The 19,789-nt window shown below is 37.8% G+C and overlaps 1 protein-coding gene across 1 annotated transcript in view; it reads left to right on the forward strand.

Annotated features, from left to right (window-relative positions):
• The window catches only part of LOC108917477 (discoidin domain-containing receptor 2-like), a 109,910-nt gene that overhangs the window by 89,397 nt on the left and 724 nt on the right, over positions 1 to 19,789 (forward strand). Inside the window, exons 5-16 of the mRNA XM_018724097.2 lie at positions 1,325 to 1,472; positions 8,859 to 9,029; positions 9,115 to 9,248; positions 11,694 to 11,901; positions 13,181 to 13,285; positions 13,471 to 13,646; positions 13,702 to 13,994; positions 14,097 to 14,226; positions 15,215 to 15,352; positions 15,755 to 16,065; positions 19,325 to 19,417; positions 19,603 to 19,744. Of these exons, the coding sequence (XP_018579613.1) occupies positions 1,325 to 1,472; positions 8,859 to 9,029; positions 9,115 to 9,248; positions 11,694 to 11,901; positions 13,181 to 13,285; positions 13,471 to 13,646; positions 13,702 to 13,994; positions 14,097 to 14,226; positions 15,215 to 15,352; positions 15,755 to 16,065; positions 19,325 to 19,417; positions 19,603 to 19,744 (2,049 nt within the window). The remainder of the gene's footprint in view (positions 1 to 1,324; positions 1,473 to 8,858; positions 9,030 to 9,114; positions 9,249 to 11,693; positions 11,902 to 13,180; positions 13,286 to 13,470; positions 13,647 to 13,701; positions 13,995 to 14,096; positions 14,227 to 15,214; positions 15,353 to 15,754; positions 16,066 to 19,324; positions 19,418 to 19,602; positions 19,745 to 19,789) is intronic.

Here is a 19,789-nt window from a genome sequence, read left to right on the forward strand (position 1 = left end):
GCGACATAACTACTAAAACATATATCCAGTGTGGCTAGTTGCGATCTTTACAGCTACAAAATTTTTTTAATAGATTATATTTATATACTTTTGAAATGGATATACATAGGACTAGATTATAAATTAAAACGCTGCTTTAAAAAGAATATGGTTATTTTTACGTAATTTTTGTAACAATTAATGTATTAATAATATGTTAATAGTTTCACTGTGTCGACAAAAATGTGGTTCCCATTCTTTTTACAACAAATTATGAAACATAACATACAAACTAATACAGTTATGTTTAAAAAAGGTGATCTCATTGATGTCGAGATCCATATCATTCCTGTCACATCGCATGTGCCATATCCCTTATCTACGTGCGAATATAAAATTTATGGACTGTTTTTTTTACCGGAGAAGCAAATCGGTCAGTACAAACCAGCCGCTGGCGTTTTTATTCGGGGTCGAATAAAATAAGGAGTGCCAAATTCGGCCTATCAGATAAAGATATCATTCACATCGTCGTAGTCATGAATATCCCATTCTGAATGGGATGTTTTTTCACGCATCTTTCGGAAGCGATCGACCTCGACCACTGAACGGCGATAGGGAAATTGAGCCGAAATAGAGCTGAGCCAGAGGCGTAGCCGCGGTGTTCGTTCAAATAATTTTCTTGGGATTTATTTTTAAAAATCATATATTATTTTTACTCTATTTTGCTTGAAAATATAAAATGAGAAGTTTCAGACACAGAAGCTGAAGAAATGAATTCGTAAAAGCTGGGCTGAGTTTTTGAATTAGGTAAACAACAGTTTAAATATTTGTTTTTTTTTTAATTGAGAGAACTGAAGTTTTGTTTCTTGCGTTTCTTGCTCATGAAAAATTAAGGTTTTGTTTCTTTTTATCGTATTTGCCTTTGCCCAATTTGTGTTTAAAACTAATTTAAAATTAAAATAGCTTCATATTTACTGAGGTTTAATCAAGAAAAATATATTTCAAGTGTTTTTAATGGGACTTTGTTTGTCCATTATTTCCAACGTTTCTATAAACACTGTTATATCTTAAGAAAACATTTCCAGTCAAAACCATACGCCAAAAGCAGTGCATCAACGACCACAGAAAACTTAGTTTCGCTCAGTTCAATACCCCCAAAGCAATCGCTCCATTCCTCTAACATTAACCAAATACCCAACACAACTTGTCGAGTTATATTAACCGTAACTTGGCGAAAATACGATATGGCCGTTCCCCGGCTACTTCCTGTTGCTGCGAATAGCCCCTAACTAGTTAATTGTGGCCGACGAACAATGTGCCCTAGTCAGTCGATTCCTGGTTTTAGATCCTGAGAGGAAACAGCGACACCGCTTCCGTCGAGAGCCATAAGCTAATGCCGACCATATTCGCCAGCAAGGTGAGGGTGTTGCCGCACAGCATCCACAGAAGGACGGTCTGCCTGAGGATGGAGCTGCTGGGATGCCCTTATGACGGTAAGTTGCCCTAGAATAGATGTTTGTCAGTGTCAACTGTTTTAGTGGGATAAGTATCGGTAATAAATTAAGAAAAGACAGTTATTAATTCATTGCCAATGTTTTGTTGACATTTTTTGACTAGTAGTTCTAAATGAAGACCGTGCAAAATATTCTACGTCAGGGAATTATTGGATGAGACACAGGGAGACTAGGGAGCAGTGCTCTTTTTTAAAATAAATTGATTTGACCGTCTTTTCCATAAATTTCATCTACATCCATAGCTTTTTGTAATAATAATGTGCAATTTTCGAAAACTGATTTTTCCGCGTTCGGACTTTATTTTACAGTTAACAAATTCGTGAAAAATGACTTCAGGTACCTTAAATTGTAGGTAATTTAATTGCCTAAAGCATAAAATAACTAATTTTCCTGTAGGTTTAGATGCGGCATGAGAAATGGCGTCAAAATCGTAAAAAACATTTTTGTAAAATAGTTTCCGAGAAAAAATTATTGAAGTTGTAGTACTTTTAACCATTACATAGCTAGACAACTGTAGTTTATAGCGTCATTCGCAAAACACGTGGAGAGCCACGTGGCCTCAGCGACTCTGAATACTTAAATCCGATTTTACAATCGTCTTTGCGATAGTGTTTACAAAAGTTTTTTAGTAGTTGATGTCAAAAATGTCTTGCGTGTATAGCAACTCGGAGTTGATGGATATCGTTTTAATTTATGGGGAAGCAAGACAACGTTTGTATTAAGGTGAAGCATTTATGTTCGTAGGCGGAACAATCATGGGGTCAATTATTTTTATTATGTTATTACATTATTTTCCATGGTTCCTGCCTACAGGAAAACAATATTTCGCGTATACGGACGGACCCGAGCCCTAGTGACCCCGTTTTGGGGCATCCCCCTTGGTCGTCTCCCCGTCCATCCCTCACTTCGCCTGCCTCAAGGAGTTCGGAATCAATATCAAACAGAGCCCCGGTCGGAATCAACAAATCACCCTGCCTCCCGGCGGGGAAAAAAGCAAAGTCGGCGCGCGGCATGTAAATGACCCTTTATAATAAACCCAACTGCCGATTAATCAGTGTCGGGAGCAGTGTTTACTCTCTGAACAGGGCGAGATTACATCTGGTAGAAAACCACCCGGACGGCTTTTCTCCGCAGAGCATCCATAATTAATCGAGGAGTAGCTCTTTGAGTGATGGGCCCTGAATACTTTGGCGGGGTAATGGGACGGGTCGGGAAGCCCTTGGTCTGGTCGACTTGCGGCTATCAGAGGGATGTGTAGGTCGTAAGGTGAGCTGGTGATTGTTGCGTAGATGTTCCGAATATTCGTATTCAATAAAACAGTGAACAGTTTAAATTTACGTAGAATCTGATCCTGTTCAGAACGCTTACGAATGGCAACAGAAATAAGCCTCTATTGTTCAATTAAAATGCCGTATTGCCGCCTCTAAAGAGCTGCTACTGCTAGACTTCATACCTGGTATGATACAACGAGATGGTTAATTCGGGAATGGTCGATTAAGTTATTACCGATCGTCGTCATGTCGTCATCAAAAGATCAATAAAGACATTTGAGCAAAAATTTCATATATTTTAATCAAACTCTTAAAAAAATAAAACAATAAGACCAGTTCACTCGTACTTCTAATTTTCTTCAAACTACATCGCCGCTACCCGAAAGACAACCCGCCCCCTCTAATCTATTATCGTTTGCTGTTCCACGTCGTTCTAGGATTTAATTCCACCAAACAGTTGTTGCAAGTGATTTATTTTAGATACCTAAGCACCCGTGCAAAAATTATTGCATCTGGTAGTGACATCGGTAGATGAATTGTTTTGTATTTCATTATGTTCCCGTTATATCAAATGACTGGGAAAGATCTGTAAAGACGCGGGCGAGATTTACAGCGTCTAGATTTAATATTAGCTAAGGCAAGACGCCGCTCGCTAGGGATATAAAAAGTGAGGAGGAGAACGGAAAAAACACCGGGGAATTGCGATGAAATAAAAAATTGGCGCTGGATGTGGACACTCACGGAAAATGAAATGCTTATGTTGTATAAAGTGATTCACAAGTTAATAAAAAAATGAGATGTATGGTGAATCTCATATCACAGTGTAAAAAAAAACAAAAGAGACAGCCCGAAAATAAATTATTACACAGCTTCGGAATGTGAACGTTTTGGATCAGCTCTTATTTTGACCCGAACATCGAGACACTTCTCTAGATAACTGTTTTCAAAATTTTTAGTCAGTAATTGGAAAAACATCAAATTCATGGTCTGTTTCCGCCATAATCCCATAGCCTCGTAGCTTTATAAACCCATTAATCCCGAAACCCCATAACTCCCAAACCCCATAATTACCTGTATTTTAGTTTTTTATATACATAAAATATTTTTCATAACGTTCTATGAAAACAAAGTACGACCCTGGAATGTACGATTTACTCACGGACCTTACCATCTCGCATGTTCTCGATAGAGATGCAACTTATTAAAGTTTACTGAAGCATTTTTGGTTGTTTCCATGGCCAACTAACACTAAAATTTCGATTCTTTTATACTGAATCGAGGTGTTTCCACCCCTGAAAATGCGTAAAATATACACTTCCTTGGGCGCCCGTTTGTTTGTTTTTTAAAATGGAATTCCGCCCAAACCCAATCCGCAGTCTACAAAAAAGGACCCCCATCCGTTCGCAATCCTTCCCGTCCCGAATCCATCGTCCTATCGACGCCGATCAGATTCGCTGTTGCACAAAGGCGAGACCGTCGACGTTCGACACGTTACGAGGGCATTCCGCCGGACCGGACGGAATTTCCTCGTAAAACACCGAGCCGAGACGCAGGGGAAGTTATTAGGGGATTACACACCATTATTAAACGATCCGACCGGCCAGATATAAGGGACAAGGGTGGCGATGAAGGGACGATGGAATAATACGGAAACAGGTTCGAAGGAGCAACGGCGATAAAATTGTTACAGGCGGGGATTCTGGAGTAAACAGTTGTAAGCGGTGGGGAGATATCCTTTAAACTAAAATTACTTTGAACACTTGTAATTTTGATGCAAACAATAAACCACGGTAATAAGAGCGCTGTGAACACCACAATAATACTGAATAACCGAATTGGCGTGCGCAAAAAACTTAAGATTTGCATTCAAATATTTCTCTGTGTCGTATTTAAATGTAGAACAAACACATCTAAACTGGTCTTTTTTTGGTAACGCCATTTCCACAGCAGAAAAGTTTTAGAGATTTAAGTGCACCCACATATGTCTCCAATAAGAATGAAATATTTACCGCAACATTCGAGGATTCGATGCAACTGCTTAAACTTCGAACTCCTACAGTAGCACTGATAAGTAAACAGCGTCTACCAGTATTTTCTAAACTTTCGAATCGAAGGCGGAAATACGTATGGGAACAATGTAGGCACCTTTTGTGTTATCCTTGTTATGTTTATCTCATAATCCACCAAATGGATGGGATCAGATCACATGGAATCAAATCAAACCTGAGAGCATTTGCTATTTCATTGTCAGATATATTTCATATGACGTTATATCGAAAAAATCGTAGAATTTTCATTATTTCCATACTTCAATAACCGAAATGTACATTGGAGACTATTGAGAATAAAATTGAAAAAAGTATTTTTGTTCCAGTTAAGTAAAGTGTCTTTTTGACACTTAGGAACTAGAATTATGTTATTTGCCTTTGTAAGTTAGATTTTAAGGTTAGCTTTCGCTTGACATAATTTTTACCCAATTAACCCAAACATTTCATTAAGACGGCGCTAAGTAAAACTAAGATACAGGATTTGCCCCTGCATTAAAACCTAAATAAAGAAAATTACGTCCTTTCATTTATATAAATAAAACGAGAAGGTTAATTTTTAAAATTAAAATGCACGTCGTGTCTAATTTTTATGAATTAGCCGTTCTTTTCCGTTTTTTTTCTTGTTCTTAGTTTGCATTAACTAAGATTGTTTACTACGTAATTAAAATAATACAAGAATACCCCCAGTCCCAGTCTCCTGCAGCTCTTGCAGTGTTGAGCAGCGTATCACTCTTCCGTTTCCCATTACCGGCACCAACCCGGGGGGGCTGCACCAGCTCATTAGACCGCGTTACTCTCTAAACAGTTGAAGTACGAAATTACAACTGTCAGCACGGTAAATCATAGACTGTAATCGTGGGGAATTAGCAGTATTTACTGAACAATTCGCGTCTTAATTGAAACAGCTTAAAGTTAAGGGTCGTTTCTCCTATAATTTGATGCTTTGTACGCTTATTGTTCATCAGGGTGGGAAATAGGAAGCGGGGTGTTACCTTCAGCTCAAACAGCGGTGATGTTGAATTACGGACGATGTGGATTAATTCATACCACAGCGAAATATACGCTTTTTATTAAGCAACTTGCGATCTAAAGTTTCATGTGTTTCAAAAAATGAATCAGGAATTATTACGCGTAACTTAGGCCGACCCTGCATCACCCGATTTAGCAACTTATCAATTGTTTACAAAGTAGGAAGTTGGTCAAGTTAATACACGTTATTTTGTTTTATTTCGAAATGCCTTAGTCAAATCGATAATTGGTGAATACGGTATTAATGTCGGAACAGCGTAAAACGCTGTTCAAAGACTTCGTGATACTGATAGAGTAAACCCAACGTCGTGGACAAAAAAGACCGCAACGTTTCTTGACATTTTACACCTGTCGAGAACAACCTGAGCCGCAGTACCCGCGACATTGCACGTGAAACAACCAAATTATACACAACAGGTATAACATAAATTATAGGTAAGCTTTTTTATTCACCACTATCATGTGTTGATTATCCTAATCGAAGAACAGAGCCATCCCGCTCCATACGAAGACATTTTTCAGAGTGGAACAGGCAATTACCCCGCTGTTACTTCGAGGGCAATCACGTCTGCCCGGGAGAATCTAATTAAGTCGCGCCTTTCCAGCTTTCCAGCATGCAAGAAACCCAACATTCACTGACTAAGTGTGTTGTAATTATGTCTCCCTAATCCATGTGATCGGAATTAGGACGATAATTCAGTTTCATGACGGGCGACATCTGGCCCGGCTTTTCATCTTATTTGCCTCGGAAATGTCCCGCCGCGCCCTTTGTTTCCAGCCCAGGCGGCCTCCGTCCCAGGCCGGAGTGTAGCAGTCAGTTAACAGATGGATTCATGAAAACTTTTTGCAGACAATATTTTACTAACGTGGAGAGAATTTTCAAATTTTGCTTAAAATTCAATGTTATTTTACACCATAAATTAAAAATATATTCATCAACTATACAGGGTGTCTCATGGTGACGTTCCATTAGAATTATTTCAGAGACTTCTTCGATATGAATTTTGAAAATTTGGGGTTTTCGGGTATGCCCTTCTCAATTAAAATAATGGCTTCCACGTACCACTTCCGGTTATACCGGAAGTAGACGTCAACTTGCTTATTTTAAATGAAACACCCTATATATTATTGCTATTTTGGATTCTACGTGTTATTTTAGGTGGACTTTTATGAAGTTTCCCTATTCCTAAAATTAACTGTTTTCGAGATTTTTTTTTTTTTTCAAAAAAATTGAGGAAACAGTGACTAGCATCGAACCATGTGTATTTTATAGTAAGAAAGATAAAGCAACAATATTTATAGGGGGGGGATAGCTAGACCCCTAAGCTTCCCATCCATTCTTTTAAAGTGGCTTAATTGCATACAGGGTGCTAGAAATATAATGCCGAGTTTAGTTAACTTCAAACCTTCATAAGTCGTTTTTTTTTAATGGAACACCCTGTATATTTTTCTATATTCTGATACACAATTTTATTCTCTTTCGAACGGTATCAGGGTTCCCTATACCTATCTCTTCTAATTTTTAAATTATCTACTATTTTTTGTGTAATCACCTGAAATCATGTAATTTCTTGCGAGGTAGCTGTGGAATTTTTAGCAAAATCTCAAAACAAACAACTAAACTGTTACCAGTTATTTATTATTATTTATTCACAGACGTTGCAATGGGATTCTAAGCAGAACATTTACAGTTTTTAATGAGACATATCCCAATTTTCCACCAATGAGCAGAATAAAGTTTAGAAGAATTCTAAAAAATCAACTTCATACATAGTAATACACAATAAGATAATAAAATAAAAGATAATAAGATAAAAAAATTACTTAAAAAAGTCACATGTGTTCAATATGACCCCCATTAACAGCTAAGCACTTGTGGATTCTAGAGATAATACCATCAGTCATCGCTTTTGAAAGGAGGGGGAGAAATCAGATAATATTTAACATTTGATCGGTTTGACAATTTTCTGCCAATCAAATGCTTTGACACTTTCGTCACCACAAGTTTGACAGATGCCTAGCAATATTATTACATAAACAAAGTAACTTTTTTCAAACTACAACATTTGCTTTTCAGAAATTTATGATTTATGAGTTATTTTGGGGAGCCAACTACTTTTAAACTCACCAAATAAAGCTGTTCTTGTGCAACTTCTTAGAGGGGAAAATATCCCGTCCTGGAACGCAGTCCGCCCCCTGCCTACTCAAACAGTTTCTTTCAGTTTGTTATTAAATTTAATTAAGCGGCCATTCAGAGTGCTCCCAGGTATGTTTACGATTTTAGTCTCTTAAAATAATTAACTGTTGCCCTCGCGCCGATTGCGACATACAGAGAGGCACTTAATATCGCCTATTTATTAAATTGGAGTGACGGGGTATCCGAACGCCGTATATTAGATTAGAGACTGCCGCGATAATAGCTGCAAATTTGAAATTAAAATCTTACGCCGACGTAATAAATTGCGCGTCCGTCGGAGCGCTTTTTTTCCCTTAAAATATAATAAATGGAAATGGCGGCGCCGAGGGGGATCCTGATTTGCAAATTCGTGTATTCCCAGGACGGGCTTATTAATGCAATAAATTGTTTTCGAAACGGCCCAGCTTCGCGCTCTACGCTAATTAAGAGGGAATTTTTTCCTCGGCCAGGTGCGGAGAGCAGGGGCGGTTCGTCACGATGGACCCGCCCATAAATATCTGGGGAAAGTTATAAAATAAAATATCTTTCACGTTAAACATAAATGATCACAAGCCAAGTTACCGTCGAGCATAGGCAACCAACATTACGTTGTTGGGACTATTAATTAAAAATCCCTAAGCCTCAGTGGAGTAGTTGAAGGGGTTAGGTGTAATTAAATAAAATTGTCTTGTTCCAACTATAACCTATCTTTATTTATCTATTGTTTCAGTAAATTTCCATGAAAAAATTTAAATTCAAGCTCCACTCGGAATAACAATTTTTCTCGCGCCGTCAAACTCATGTTTATTTATTGAAAGCTTTACTGAAACGTCTGTTACAGGTGGTGTGGTATCATACAGCGCCCCCCAGGGCTCAGAACCCTCTCAGGGTCTCTACGACAGCTCCTACGACGGCGTCAAATCCGATGGACAGCTATCCCTCGGCCTGGGCAGGCTGGTGGATGGGGAGGTGGGTTTGGATAACTTTAGGCTGGACATTGGATACGGAAAAGGTAGATGGACTGTGAACTATTTTGAGTTTACCCACGTTATTATTTTATTTCCAACCGAACTGACAAAAAATGTTCACTGTTTCAGGTAATGGATGGGTGTCATGGAAAAACGACACTTTTTCCGAGGGCTTCGTGGAATTGGTGTTTGAATTCGATCAAGTGAGGAACTTCAGCGCTGTCTACCTGTATACCAACAATTTTTTTAGCAGAAACGTGCAGGTAAATATTCTACTTGCATTAAATTTATGATGTGTTGAGGATGAAAAAATTTGTTACCTATTGACTTGGTACAATAATACGAAGAAACATTTTTGGAACCACTGACGCGGACGACGCTGTATCTGCGACTACAACTACAGAAAACTTTCTTACGGTTACGGTGCTATCAGTAGGCATTTTTTTTTCTACCGCCGATTAAAAACAAGTGTAATAACAGTTCCGTTTTAATTAGACCACCCAGACAGCGTAACTACCCGATCGATATCCGCTTGAGCAAACAAATTGCCGTCTAATTTTTTAAATGATGTTTATGTTCCCGAATTGGAGCAGCGAGAACATTAAAAATTTAGAAACCGCGGTGGGTATCGATCCCCACGATTCCCGATACTTCTCCAAACTCTAAATTTATACAAAAACTTCGAGCTTTTCATTACAATTTCATAAAAAAACCCGCGGTGAATGCGAACTACCTGACGGACTTTTTTAATACGCCGAGTTTTTAATGAAGGGGGATTAATAAAGTGACCGGTCTGTGGGGGGGGGGGGACGAACATGAAAAGAATTTAATCAGAAAACGGGCCCGGGATGGTTTTCGTAATCCCATATTGATGATTTTCTGATCAGCGCAAGGTGGGTAGTTAAGCAGGTGGATTTCCAAGGAATCGTTTGGTATCGACGTCTCACAAGAAGCGAATAAGTCAAAGACACATGAAAACTCTTTCAAATGTCAAATTCCAAGGTCGATAAATCGTGAAAAGTCCATAGGTCGATGGTTGGAGAGTTTTTAAAAAAATTTTTGAAAATAATTTGAAGGTGTCGAGATGGTTTAAAATATTTTGAGATGCTTTAATGTGCTTTGAAGTTTTTCAAAGGATTTTACTGTTATATTTCCTGCGTATTTGGAGGTACGTTCAAATTTTAGAAGTATCTCGATGAATTTCTCCCCTGTTGTACTCGGGCTAGGTTCTGTGGCTAGGATTAAGGAAGTACAAAGTAATTCTCTAACTGGCGAGACATCCGAGGGCAAAGATACACTAGCTACGACATAACAATCCGAAAAACTTTAGGTAGGTACTTTAAATATGAGCAAGTACCGTGAAATCACTATTATTTCCACGTATTTCAACACTTTTAGGCAATATTAACAATAGGTTGTCGAAGATTTTGTGTGTACATCAAAGTATTTTGGAACTTACACAAATTCTTTAAACTGAAATTATTTTAAAGTCTCAAAATATTTGGCATTTTATTCAGAAATTTTTCGATGTATTTCGAGGTATTTTTTATTTTTTGTATTTTCAGAGTTTTCAAGTCATTGCCAAGTATTTCTATAAAATTCGAAATGTTTGTAAATTTTCAAGATATTTAGACATATTTACTAGTTTTTTTATGTATTTCTAATAGTATTTGTATGTATTTCAACGCTTTTGATGTTTTTGACGTTTTGATATACTCGCTATATTTCTGAAGCTATTACGGTGTGTTTTTGTATACATTAGAGTATTTTCCATATCTTGAAGGATTACAAAAACTAATTTGACGAATTTCTATGTAGTTTGAAGCTACTTTGAAGTCTCTTAAAGTGTTTTTATTAGATTAATTGAGAGACGAACTAAAGAAGTAAATAAATATAACAATTTAGAACATTTTTGTTAAAAAAAAAAATAGAGTATCCTCTTAATATTAGACGATTTAATTGGACCACGATTTCAATTAAAGTAAAAGACCACTACACAGTTACAAGAATTATTGTTAACTTACATGTAGTTATTGGTATGTACCCGATCAAAACTCCAATTACTAAAGCAAATACAGACGGAAACGCGGGAGATCCACTTCCAGCGGTATTTTTCTACGCCGCCAACGCTGCAAAACGAACAAGACACGAAAAATAAAACTTCCGCAACCCCTTACTATCTCCAGTAGTTTTAAGAACCGACAGAACTTGCCTTTCCCCCGCTATGCATAATACACATGTCCTTTGAGGGAATTTAAAACGAGTTAATAAAACAACCATTCGCCGATGCCGGAGACGTTAAAACGTATTCTTTCGTTTGGTCTTGGTTCTGGCGGCGTTGAAAATTTAATTTAAACTAAAACTAAAAGTCGGTAAATTCACCAGCGGACGAAATAGTTTTCTTTCTCCGCACGCGGAAATGTTTTCGAAACAGGAATAAAAAGGTGGAAAGAGATGTGCTGTAGCTGTTTAATGCATATCCGATCTCCCGCCGTAATCTTTTTTATTATTAATGTATTTCTACTTAAACTAAAAGTACCCGGCGTTAAATTTTAAATAGGAAATTTTTCGAACGATATTAAGGCTAGTTTCCCTCATAGCACTACGCAAGCACAAAGCCCCTACTGATTTGTATTATACTTCTCGTCAAAACATTTAAAAAATTATTTTAACCAACCGTTGTTCAAACAATCTGCAATTCCTTGCAGGTGTTTTCCAAAGCTAAGGTGGTGTTCAGCATCGGCGGGCGCTTCTACAACGGCCCCACCCTCTCATACGCCTACATCCCCGACAGGGTTCTGGAAAACGCCAGGAACGTATCCATCAATCTCCACCAGAAGCTCGCCCGGTTCATCAAGCTGCGGCTGTTTTTCGCCGACCGCTGGGTCATGCTCAGCGAAGTGGTCTTCGACTCCGGTAAGCCGAGTTTCTTGCCCTCATTTAGGTCAGTAGACAAGAAAAAAATTCGTGGAAAACAACATTTTAGCTTGGAAACTGCAGTTACGTTCGATAATCGCGCAAACATTCGGTAACTAAACAAAACGCGCGACAGAGAAAGGTAAAACGAGAATAACGGCCCCTGCGAGGCTGGCGTCCTAGAGACACTCTATTATCTTTCGCTGGGGCGGGTTATATGTTACACTGCAACAACACGGTAACAAAAATATTGGAGCCCAGGTTATTCCAGATAATTTTTTAGTTGCTCGCATGATCTACGCCCCAATAAATTTGCCGGGGGAGATAAATTTTAAATTTAAATGGAATTTACGGGGTGGGCGAGGTGGGGGAGGGGGATAGCAGGATGAAAGCCATGCAGGGCGCAGTGTTTTTGAAGAAATGTATGTGTATATATATATATTGCCATTTTTCTGAAAATTCAATTGTTCTACGCCACTGACTGATCACATAATTTAGAATCGTACAATTATTTTTTTAACAGTTTTTATACTTGAGTATTTTTGTTTTATTAAACTTTATGGTGGATTAGTTTTAAGTTAAAAAAGTAATTCACGAAAATAAAGGCGAATAAAATGAAAATATACAGGGTGTAAATAAATAAGTGCGAAAAAATTCAGGGGGTGATTCCCTGTCGAAAAATAAAGTGGTATTTTTTTATATCAAGACTCACCCTGTATTTTTTCCTTGAAATGCATTTCAAAATATATTCAGGTATACCTCAGGGTTTAATTTTAGGTCTTCAATTTTTATAGGCATGTTGTTGTTAAAATTTATGATCACGTAACTCTTGGTCATATATTCAATGGTTTCGGCCAACATTTTGGAGAAGGAAAGTAATATTCTTAAAAGAAAATTAAATTTTGTTGGACGACGAAAGATGTGTTTAAAAAAAGAGTAATAATAGAATAACTAACAAATGAAATTAAATGAATTCATTTTATAACATAAAAGTTCACCCAATTAACACTTTTTTTTTAAATATGACAAATTATAAAACCTCGGTAACAGTCTCGAACGAGGAAATGTTTCATTTCATCAACAAGGCGGAAAATAATTCCGTTCTGCCTCAAAGACCGGCAATTATACACAAAATAAGTCAACCGTACGTCACTTGCCACTGTTCTCTTCGCGCGGCAGAGCGTGTAAAATATACTGTGCGTGGCACAACGTGTCGTATCATTTTCAGCGATCTCCAGAAGTGGCGTGTGACTTACCGACGGATTCCGTTACGTTCCAGAGCCTGTCTCTCTCAACATCACCGAGGAGGAGGCCCTCGACGTGGAAGAGAAAGAGTTCATCATCAGCTCGAGCGGTGATAAGGCCCTGGAAGCGTTCGAGACAAGTAAGTAAGGGTGCATCGATCTAGTAGGCTTATTTTTGAATATCCGGCACATCGCGATAGGCGTTCCCGATCTTAAAAAGCATGGAACTAATGCTTCTTTCTACTAACGCCCTAAATAAGTTATGGAAGAAACAATTATTTGCATCTTGTACATGATTATAGGACAATTCTCAATGATTTTTTAGTTGCTGCCCGGAAAGACGGAGACACATACATGGAAGTAATAATAGGCGTGTTAACTGCCATAATGCTGCTGCTGCTGATAGTATTTGTCATTATACTTATCCTAAATAAAAGGCACAAATTGCAAGGCTCCCCCACTATCCTCAGAAATCCATTTGGAGTTACGATAAATATGAAGGTAAACTTGTAAAACTACAATTTGGTCCCTTCTATACCCTCGATTTCTCTCGCAGGACCTCCTGATGAACCTCTCCAGCAGCACCGCTGCTGCTCCTGCTGCTGCCAGCAGACCCATCACCCCGGTGAGTCAACAAGAGCCTACGTCTGGTGACAGATCGTCTACGTCGTACGAGCACTACCGATCACCCCTGGTGACGGGATACTACGCTCCAAATTATGCCACTCTGCGATGCTCTGCTGCTATGGACGAGCCGGAAGAGCCACCGGAAGTACCGCCGTTGCCGGACGATGAGGAACACAGCATACATCAGGAGAGTCTCAGTGGGTCGTCACCTCTGCATTATAGGTAAGAAGAAATTTGGTTTTTATTGGAAACGAAATCGAGTCAAATTTATGTGCTCCTTAAACTTAATAGAGACGTAAACATCAACCCCTTTCCCTTTTACAGGAGCCTGCAAAGTACGCCTTCGCTGAGCCCCAGTTCGAAGATGATTAATTTGGGAAATCATTTTCCCAAAGTGGCTACGGACCCGCCCAATCGGAAGCGATATCATACGGCGCCCAGAGAGAAACACAGGGTAATGTATAACGTATATATAAACCTTTGTGACATTTTCTTTCAAAAGCGTATTAGATACTCCAAAAAAACCTTTACAGAGCTTATTCTCGAACGGTTTTCACTCGGCAATTACAAATCGAGATAATTATTAACACAAGTAAAGCGCTTGAGCTTGCTATTCCGCTTATTTCGAGCATGTATTTACAAAATTGTAGTCTGTAGGTATTACCGTTTATAATTCACTCTTCATGAAGTCAATGTAGATCAAAAATAAGCGAACTGAGTGTTTTTGAAAGCAATTAATTTAAAGTCGAAATTTTAAGTAGGCGCTTAGCATTTCACTTCTCTTTCTTCCCAGGCAGCGTAGAAGCATCCGAAATTTTCTTAAAAACAGATAAGAAGTGCGTTTAAATTGAAACATGTCAGTTTCAATTGTTTCCCGTACCAGAACCGATGTGAGAGATAATTTGAATTATTTCCGACAGATGCGAGGGGTCTGCCTACGTCAAAAGATACCTATAATATATTTAAAAGGAAGTTCTTCGCGGAATTTTACGTGTTGGAAAACGCGTGGGCGTTCGCTGAAGCGGTATCCTAATTTTTTACATACGTTTTTTTATGATTTTTAATGTTGATGTATATTTTACATCGATTGCCTGAAGCGGTTCGTCATTGGGACGTTGCTGCTGCCAAAATAATTTGCGGAAATAAACACACACGTGAAAATTGTTAACACAGTCACTTATTTTAATTGCGTAATACGCTAGATCGAAAGGGTTGTTATATTCCGACGACCCCGTTGCATAGTTTGCCAAACTCCCCAACTCAAACGTTGAAAATATTAAACCAACTTTCGCGGCCGCAATACATCTCCTGCAAATATTAAAGCGCAGAAACCGAGAATGATTATTCAGTAAGACTGTAGTCAGCGCTCGCTTCTCATAATCACAATATTCGCTGCCCATAAATCGTCCCGTTCCCACCGAACTAATAAATTACCATTGCAGATCCCACCCCCGGTGGTGTGCTGGAACATAGCGCCCAGCATGGGCCATGCCTACTGCTGCAGAGAACCGGAGCTGGTGCCCATTCCACGCTACTCCCTTAGGCCCCTGGAGAAGATCGGCGCGTGCCATGCGGGGGAGGTGAGTCTCGAGGTGCCCCTTTTTTACTTTGACGCTGTTAGTTAACCGTCTGCAGACAGGCACAATGCACAGGTATCCATAATAATGCAGAACCTTTAAAATTTACATCATCGTCTTCGTCGTCGTTGACATTCAGTAATGCAAAAGGTTCTGAGCGACGGGGATTATGTCCCAGTAGGGTCATAAATAAAACAAACACAGTTTTTCCTTCTTAATCGGATAGGTACTGCACTGTAAAATATTTCCCGGTACAAACAGCTTCCAATTGTTCCTTTACAATAATTTTTCGAACAAATTATTTTATCTTAAAACGCCTTACGTACTTTTCTGTTGATTTGAACACCTAAAGGTTGCACTAGAAGACGCAAACTATGAAGAACTGTTGTCAATACTCATTTCCAGATAACCTTATACGAAACAGAAGGTCTGGACGACATCATACCGGGAGTCTGCCGCCTGGTGGCGGTTCGGACGTCACCTCCAGAGAGGACCAAAACCGAGACGGCCGCCGGATCGATGGAGTCTCTGAGAGAAGTTCGTTTCCTAGCCGGTCTGTCGGATCCTAACATCTGCAAGGTCCTGGGGGTGTGCACAGCCGAGCAGCCCCCTTGGACCGTCATCGAATACGGGGAGATGGGAGATTTGGCGCAATACCTACAGTTCTTAGTCAATAGGAATGGTACTGTGCACCCCAAGGCAGACCAGCCTTTGAGGTGGGTTTTGGTTTGTTTTTTAGCTTTAATTTTATAAATACTCTAAATGGGGCTCTGCCGAAGGCTTTTTTGCATAGAAATCAGAGGTCAAATTGGGAATAGTTGGTTTAGCTACTCGTCTAGCTAGTACGAACGATGCAAAAGTGTAACCATAGCAACTTTTACTTCTGGAGAATATTTTGACATAATAATTGCATGCGGTGCTGTACAGAAAAATATAAGCAACTGATATTCATGGGGGACGCTTCCAAAGGGGTCCTCACGTACAATTTTTTTATTTCATTGCATTTTTTGGTACCTTATCCAAATAACTCTACATTGGCTTCGATGTCTGGTATCTGACTTCTTTGAAGAAAACTATGTCGACTTTTTCTCTGACCGATATTTTACGGGTTTTATTTTACTAACAACCCCTCCTAGGGCCTAACGAAATTATGAGAGAACTATATCCGAAACGCCTCACTCTAATTCCCCCCTTTGTCCGATTGCCTCAGCGACACAACCCAATTAAAGCCTTTTCAGTATCGACTGTTCTTTGTCTCCTCTTTCGGTGGGATACAAAAACATTAACGAAAGCAAACTAATTGGTTCTAATTTGGCGCGATCGTCCTATCCGTGTGGATCTGACTCAATTAAATACCGTTCGCAATCTTAAACAATAACAGGTTTAATTGCGGGGGTGGGGGGGGGCTTGTAATGGGTAATTGTGGTGTGATATAGTTACGAGAACTACCTCTAATTATAATACATTTATATATATAAAATATTTAATTAAACTGAGACAGAGATAGAAAATGTTAAAAAAAGTGATTTTTGTTTATTATGGTTTCGCCAATAATATAATAGTCCAGACGGTATCTGTTTCAAAGAGTTCATATTTGGGTGATTCGTATATCCACGGAGATTTTTGGCTTTAAAATATCACTAGAAATGAAAATTTTTCTATGCGCATAAAAAAAACGTGGGCTTAACTTTTGGCGGCACAATATGTTAAAAAAATTCGAAAAATGTCATATTTTTCTTCCTATTTAATTATGTATCTTTTCAAGAGTTGATTTTAGGCGAAAATGGAAGAGCAAAAAAATGTTTGTAATTTCATTTTACAAAATATGACTAGTTACAAATCGAATGAATCATAATTATTATTGTAAAAATCGAAAAAATTGTCAAAAATTGAGTTAAAAAACATTACTCTTTACGGAATTTTTTTGGGGTCTTTAAGTTGGGTATAGGACCTTCATACTTGGCTCAAGAAAAGTTCATGTTATGTAGAATCATCACACCAAATTTCATCAAAATCGGTTAGAGATTTTGCATAATAATTTTGCAATCCAGATTTTGAAATAAAATTTGCAAATTTTCAAAATTTTGTACAGCAAAAACCAAGGCCCTTAGATATTTGAAAATTTAATCACATATAGAAGGGCTCTCAAGCTTTCAAACCGTTTTTGAAAAATTCGAATCCGTCAATTAGGAGAGCTCTGGCGCTTGTTTAAACATTGGTCGAATTTTTGTACTATAATTTGGTATTTTTGTAATAAATAATATTTGAATTATACTTTAATCACAAAAGAAATGATGATTAAATTAATAATTAATTAATTACTAACTTTCGACATACATATTTTGAAAATAATTGTTGTTTAAACAATTTTAGAATATTTAAATAAATTTGTTTTTGGTCTTTGATAAACAGTATATAAGTTTATACACTTACCTTTGATACAATAAAAAAAATAAAGTTGATAATTAAAGGAAGTTTAAAGATAAATAATTATCGGACTGTTGAAAGACCAATAATTATTAACGATAGGCATTTGAAAATACGCTAATTGTTTTTTTAAATAGCGAGATTTCGATTTAAAAAAAAATCATTAAAATCGAACCTCTAGAAGCTGCGATTTTCTTGAATTTCTCGCTTGCATAAATAACTTTAAACACGTTTTAAAGTAGGTTGCCAATGAAGAAAAGTATTGCAAACTTAAACCTGATAAGCACTCGGAATACCAAAGGTATTTTTCGAAAAATTAGCCCGGATGTCCCAGTACATTTAATGTAAATGAATGACGGTTAACTTTGATCGGCCATAACTACGTAATTAATTGACCAATCGATCTGTTTTATTTTAAAAGAAGCGTCTTTCCAATAACTTTTAAAACCTGCTTTAAAAAATTTGATTTGATTGAATATTCACAAAGTTATCCTAATTGTTTATAAGTACAAAAATCCGACCAATGTTTATACAAGCGCCAGAGGTCTCCTAATTGACGGATTCGAATTTTTCAAAAAGCGTTTTCAAGTATCAAAGGGCCTTAGTTTTTGCTGTGCAAAATTTTGAAAATTTGCCTTTTTTTCAAAATTTGAATGGCAAAATTATTATGCAAAATCTATGGCACCGATTTTGATGAAATTTGGTGCGAAGATTCTACATAACATGAACTTTTCTTGAGCCAAGTATGAAGGTCCTATACTTAACTTAAAAACCCCCAAAAAATTCCCTAAAATGTAATGTTTTTTAACCCCGTTTTTGACGATTTTTTCGATTTTTACAATAACCATCATGATTCATTCGATTTGTAACTAGTCATATCTTGTAAAATTTAATTACAAACATTTTTTTCCCTCTTCCATTTTCGCCTAAAATCAACTCTTGAAAAGATACATAAATAAATAGCAAGACAATTTTCGATTTTTTAAAAATATCGTACCGCCAAAAGTTAAATCCACGTTTTTTTTATGCGCATAGAAAAATGTTCATGTCTAGTGATGTTTTAAAGCCAAAAAGCCAAAAATCTCCGTGGGTATACGATTCACCCAAACCAAAACAGATATCGCCTAGTCTATAAAGAAATTGCCAGATAAGCACCCTGTAGACATTCTACTCGCCTTCAGAAATAAAAAATTGCCTCTACCTCGGAAAACCCGCTATCAAGTTTCCCCCGGTTTAAATGTGAACATGCTATAATTTGCTATTATTGATATAGAAAATGTCAAAAAACGTATAATAAATCACTTTTTATGTCGGCAGACATACCTTTATTACTGCGCGTTATAGACCATTATGTTTCCTCCGAGATGTCTGAAAAATGGCCAGAACCTCGTCAAAAGTTGTATCCGTAGATAGCAGAAGTAATTCGATATTAGCTTTATAAAATTTAGGAACAAGAACTACTAGAAGCAGCTGTAAACTTTTGATAAATAATTTAACGATTATATTTGTGATGCTTTCGAAAAGTGACGAAAAATAATTTACTTGCAGCGTCGGCAGCCTCATCTTTATGGCAACGCAGATCGCCTCCGGGATGAAGTACTTGGAGTCGAAACATGTCGTCCACAAGGACCTGGCGGCCAGGTAACTACTTAAGTGATAAATAATGAAGTTCATAAGGAAAATTTTTCTATACCTAGGTACTGTAGTTAATGATTTTAGAAAATATTTTTTCTTGTACGCTTATGATACGCACTGGCATGTCTCTTAGTTTTTCAAATATCGGGCCGATAAAGTTTCAAACTGAAACAAATCTTCTCTGCTTTCAGGAACTGTCTAGTTGGTCGAGGGTATATAATAAAAATAGCGGACGTAGCGATGTGTAAGCCGCAATACAGGAAAGATTACGCTGAAATCGGCGGTCGACCTCCTGCTCCCATAAGGTGGTTGCCTTGGGAGAGCATTCTGCTGGTAAGGACGAAACCCTCATTTTTATTTCTTCTAATACGTTGTGTC

Source organism: Anoplophora glabripennis, unplaced genomic scaffold (assembly GCF_000390285.2).
Source record: "Anoplophora glabripennis isolate ALB-LARVAE unplaced genomic scaffold, Agla_2.0 scaffold4, whole genome shotgun sequence".
In the NCBI taxonomy this organism is placed as follows: domain Eukaryota; kingdom Metazoa; phylum Arthropoda; class Insecta; order Coleoptera; family Cerambycidae; genus Anoplophora; species Anoplophora glabripennis.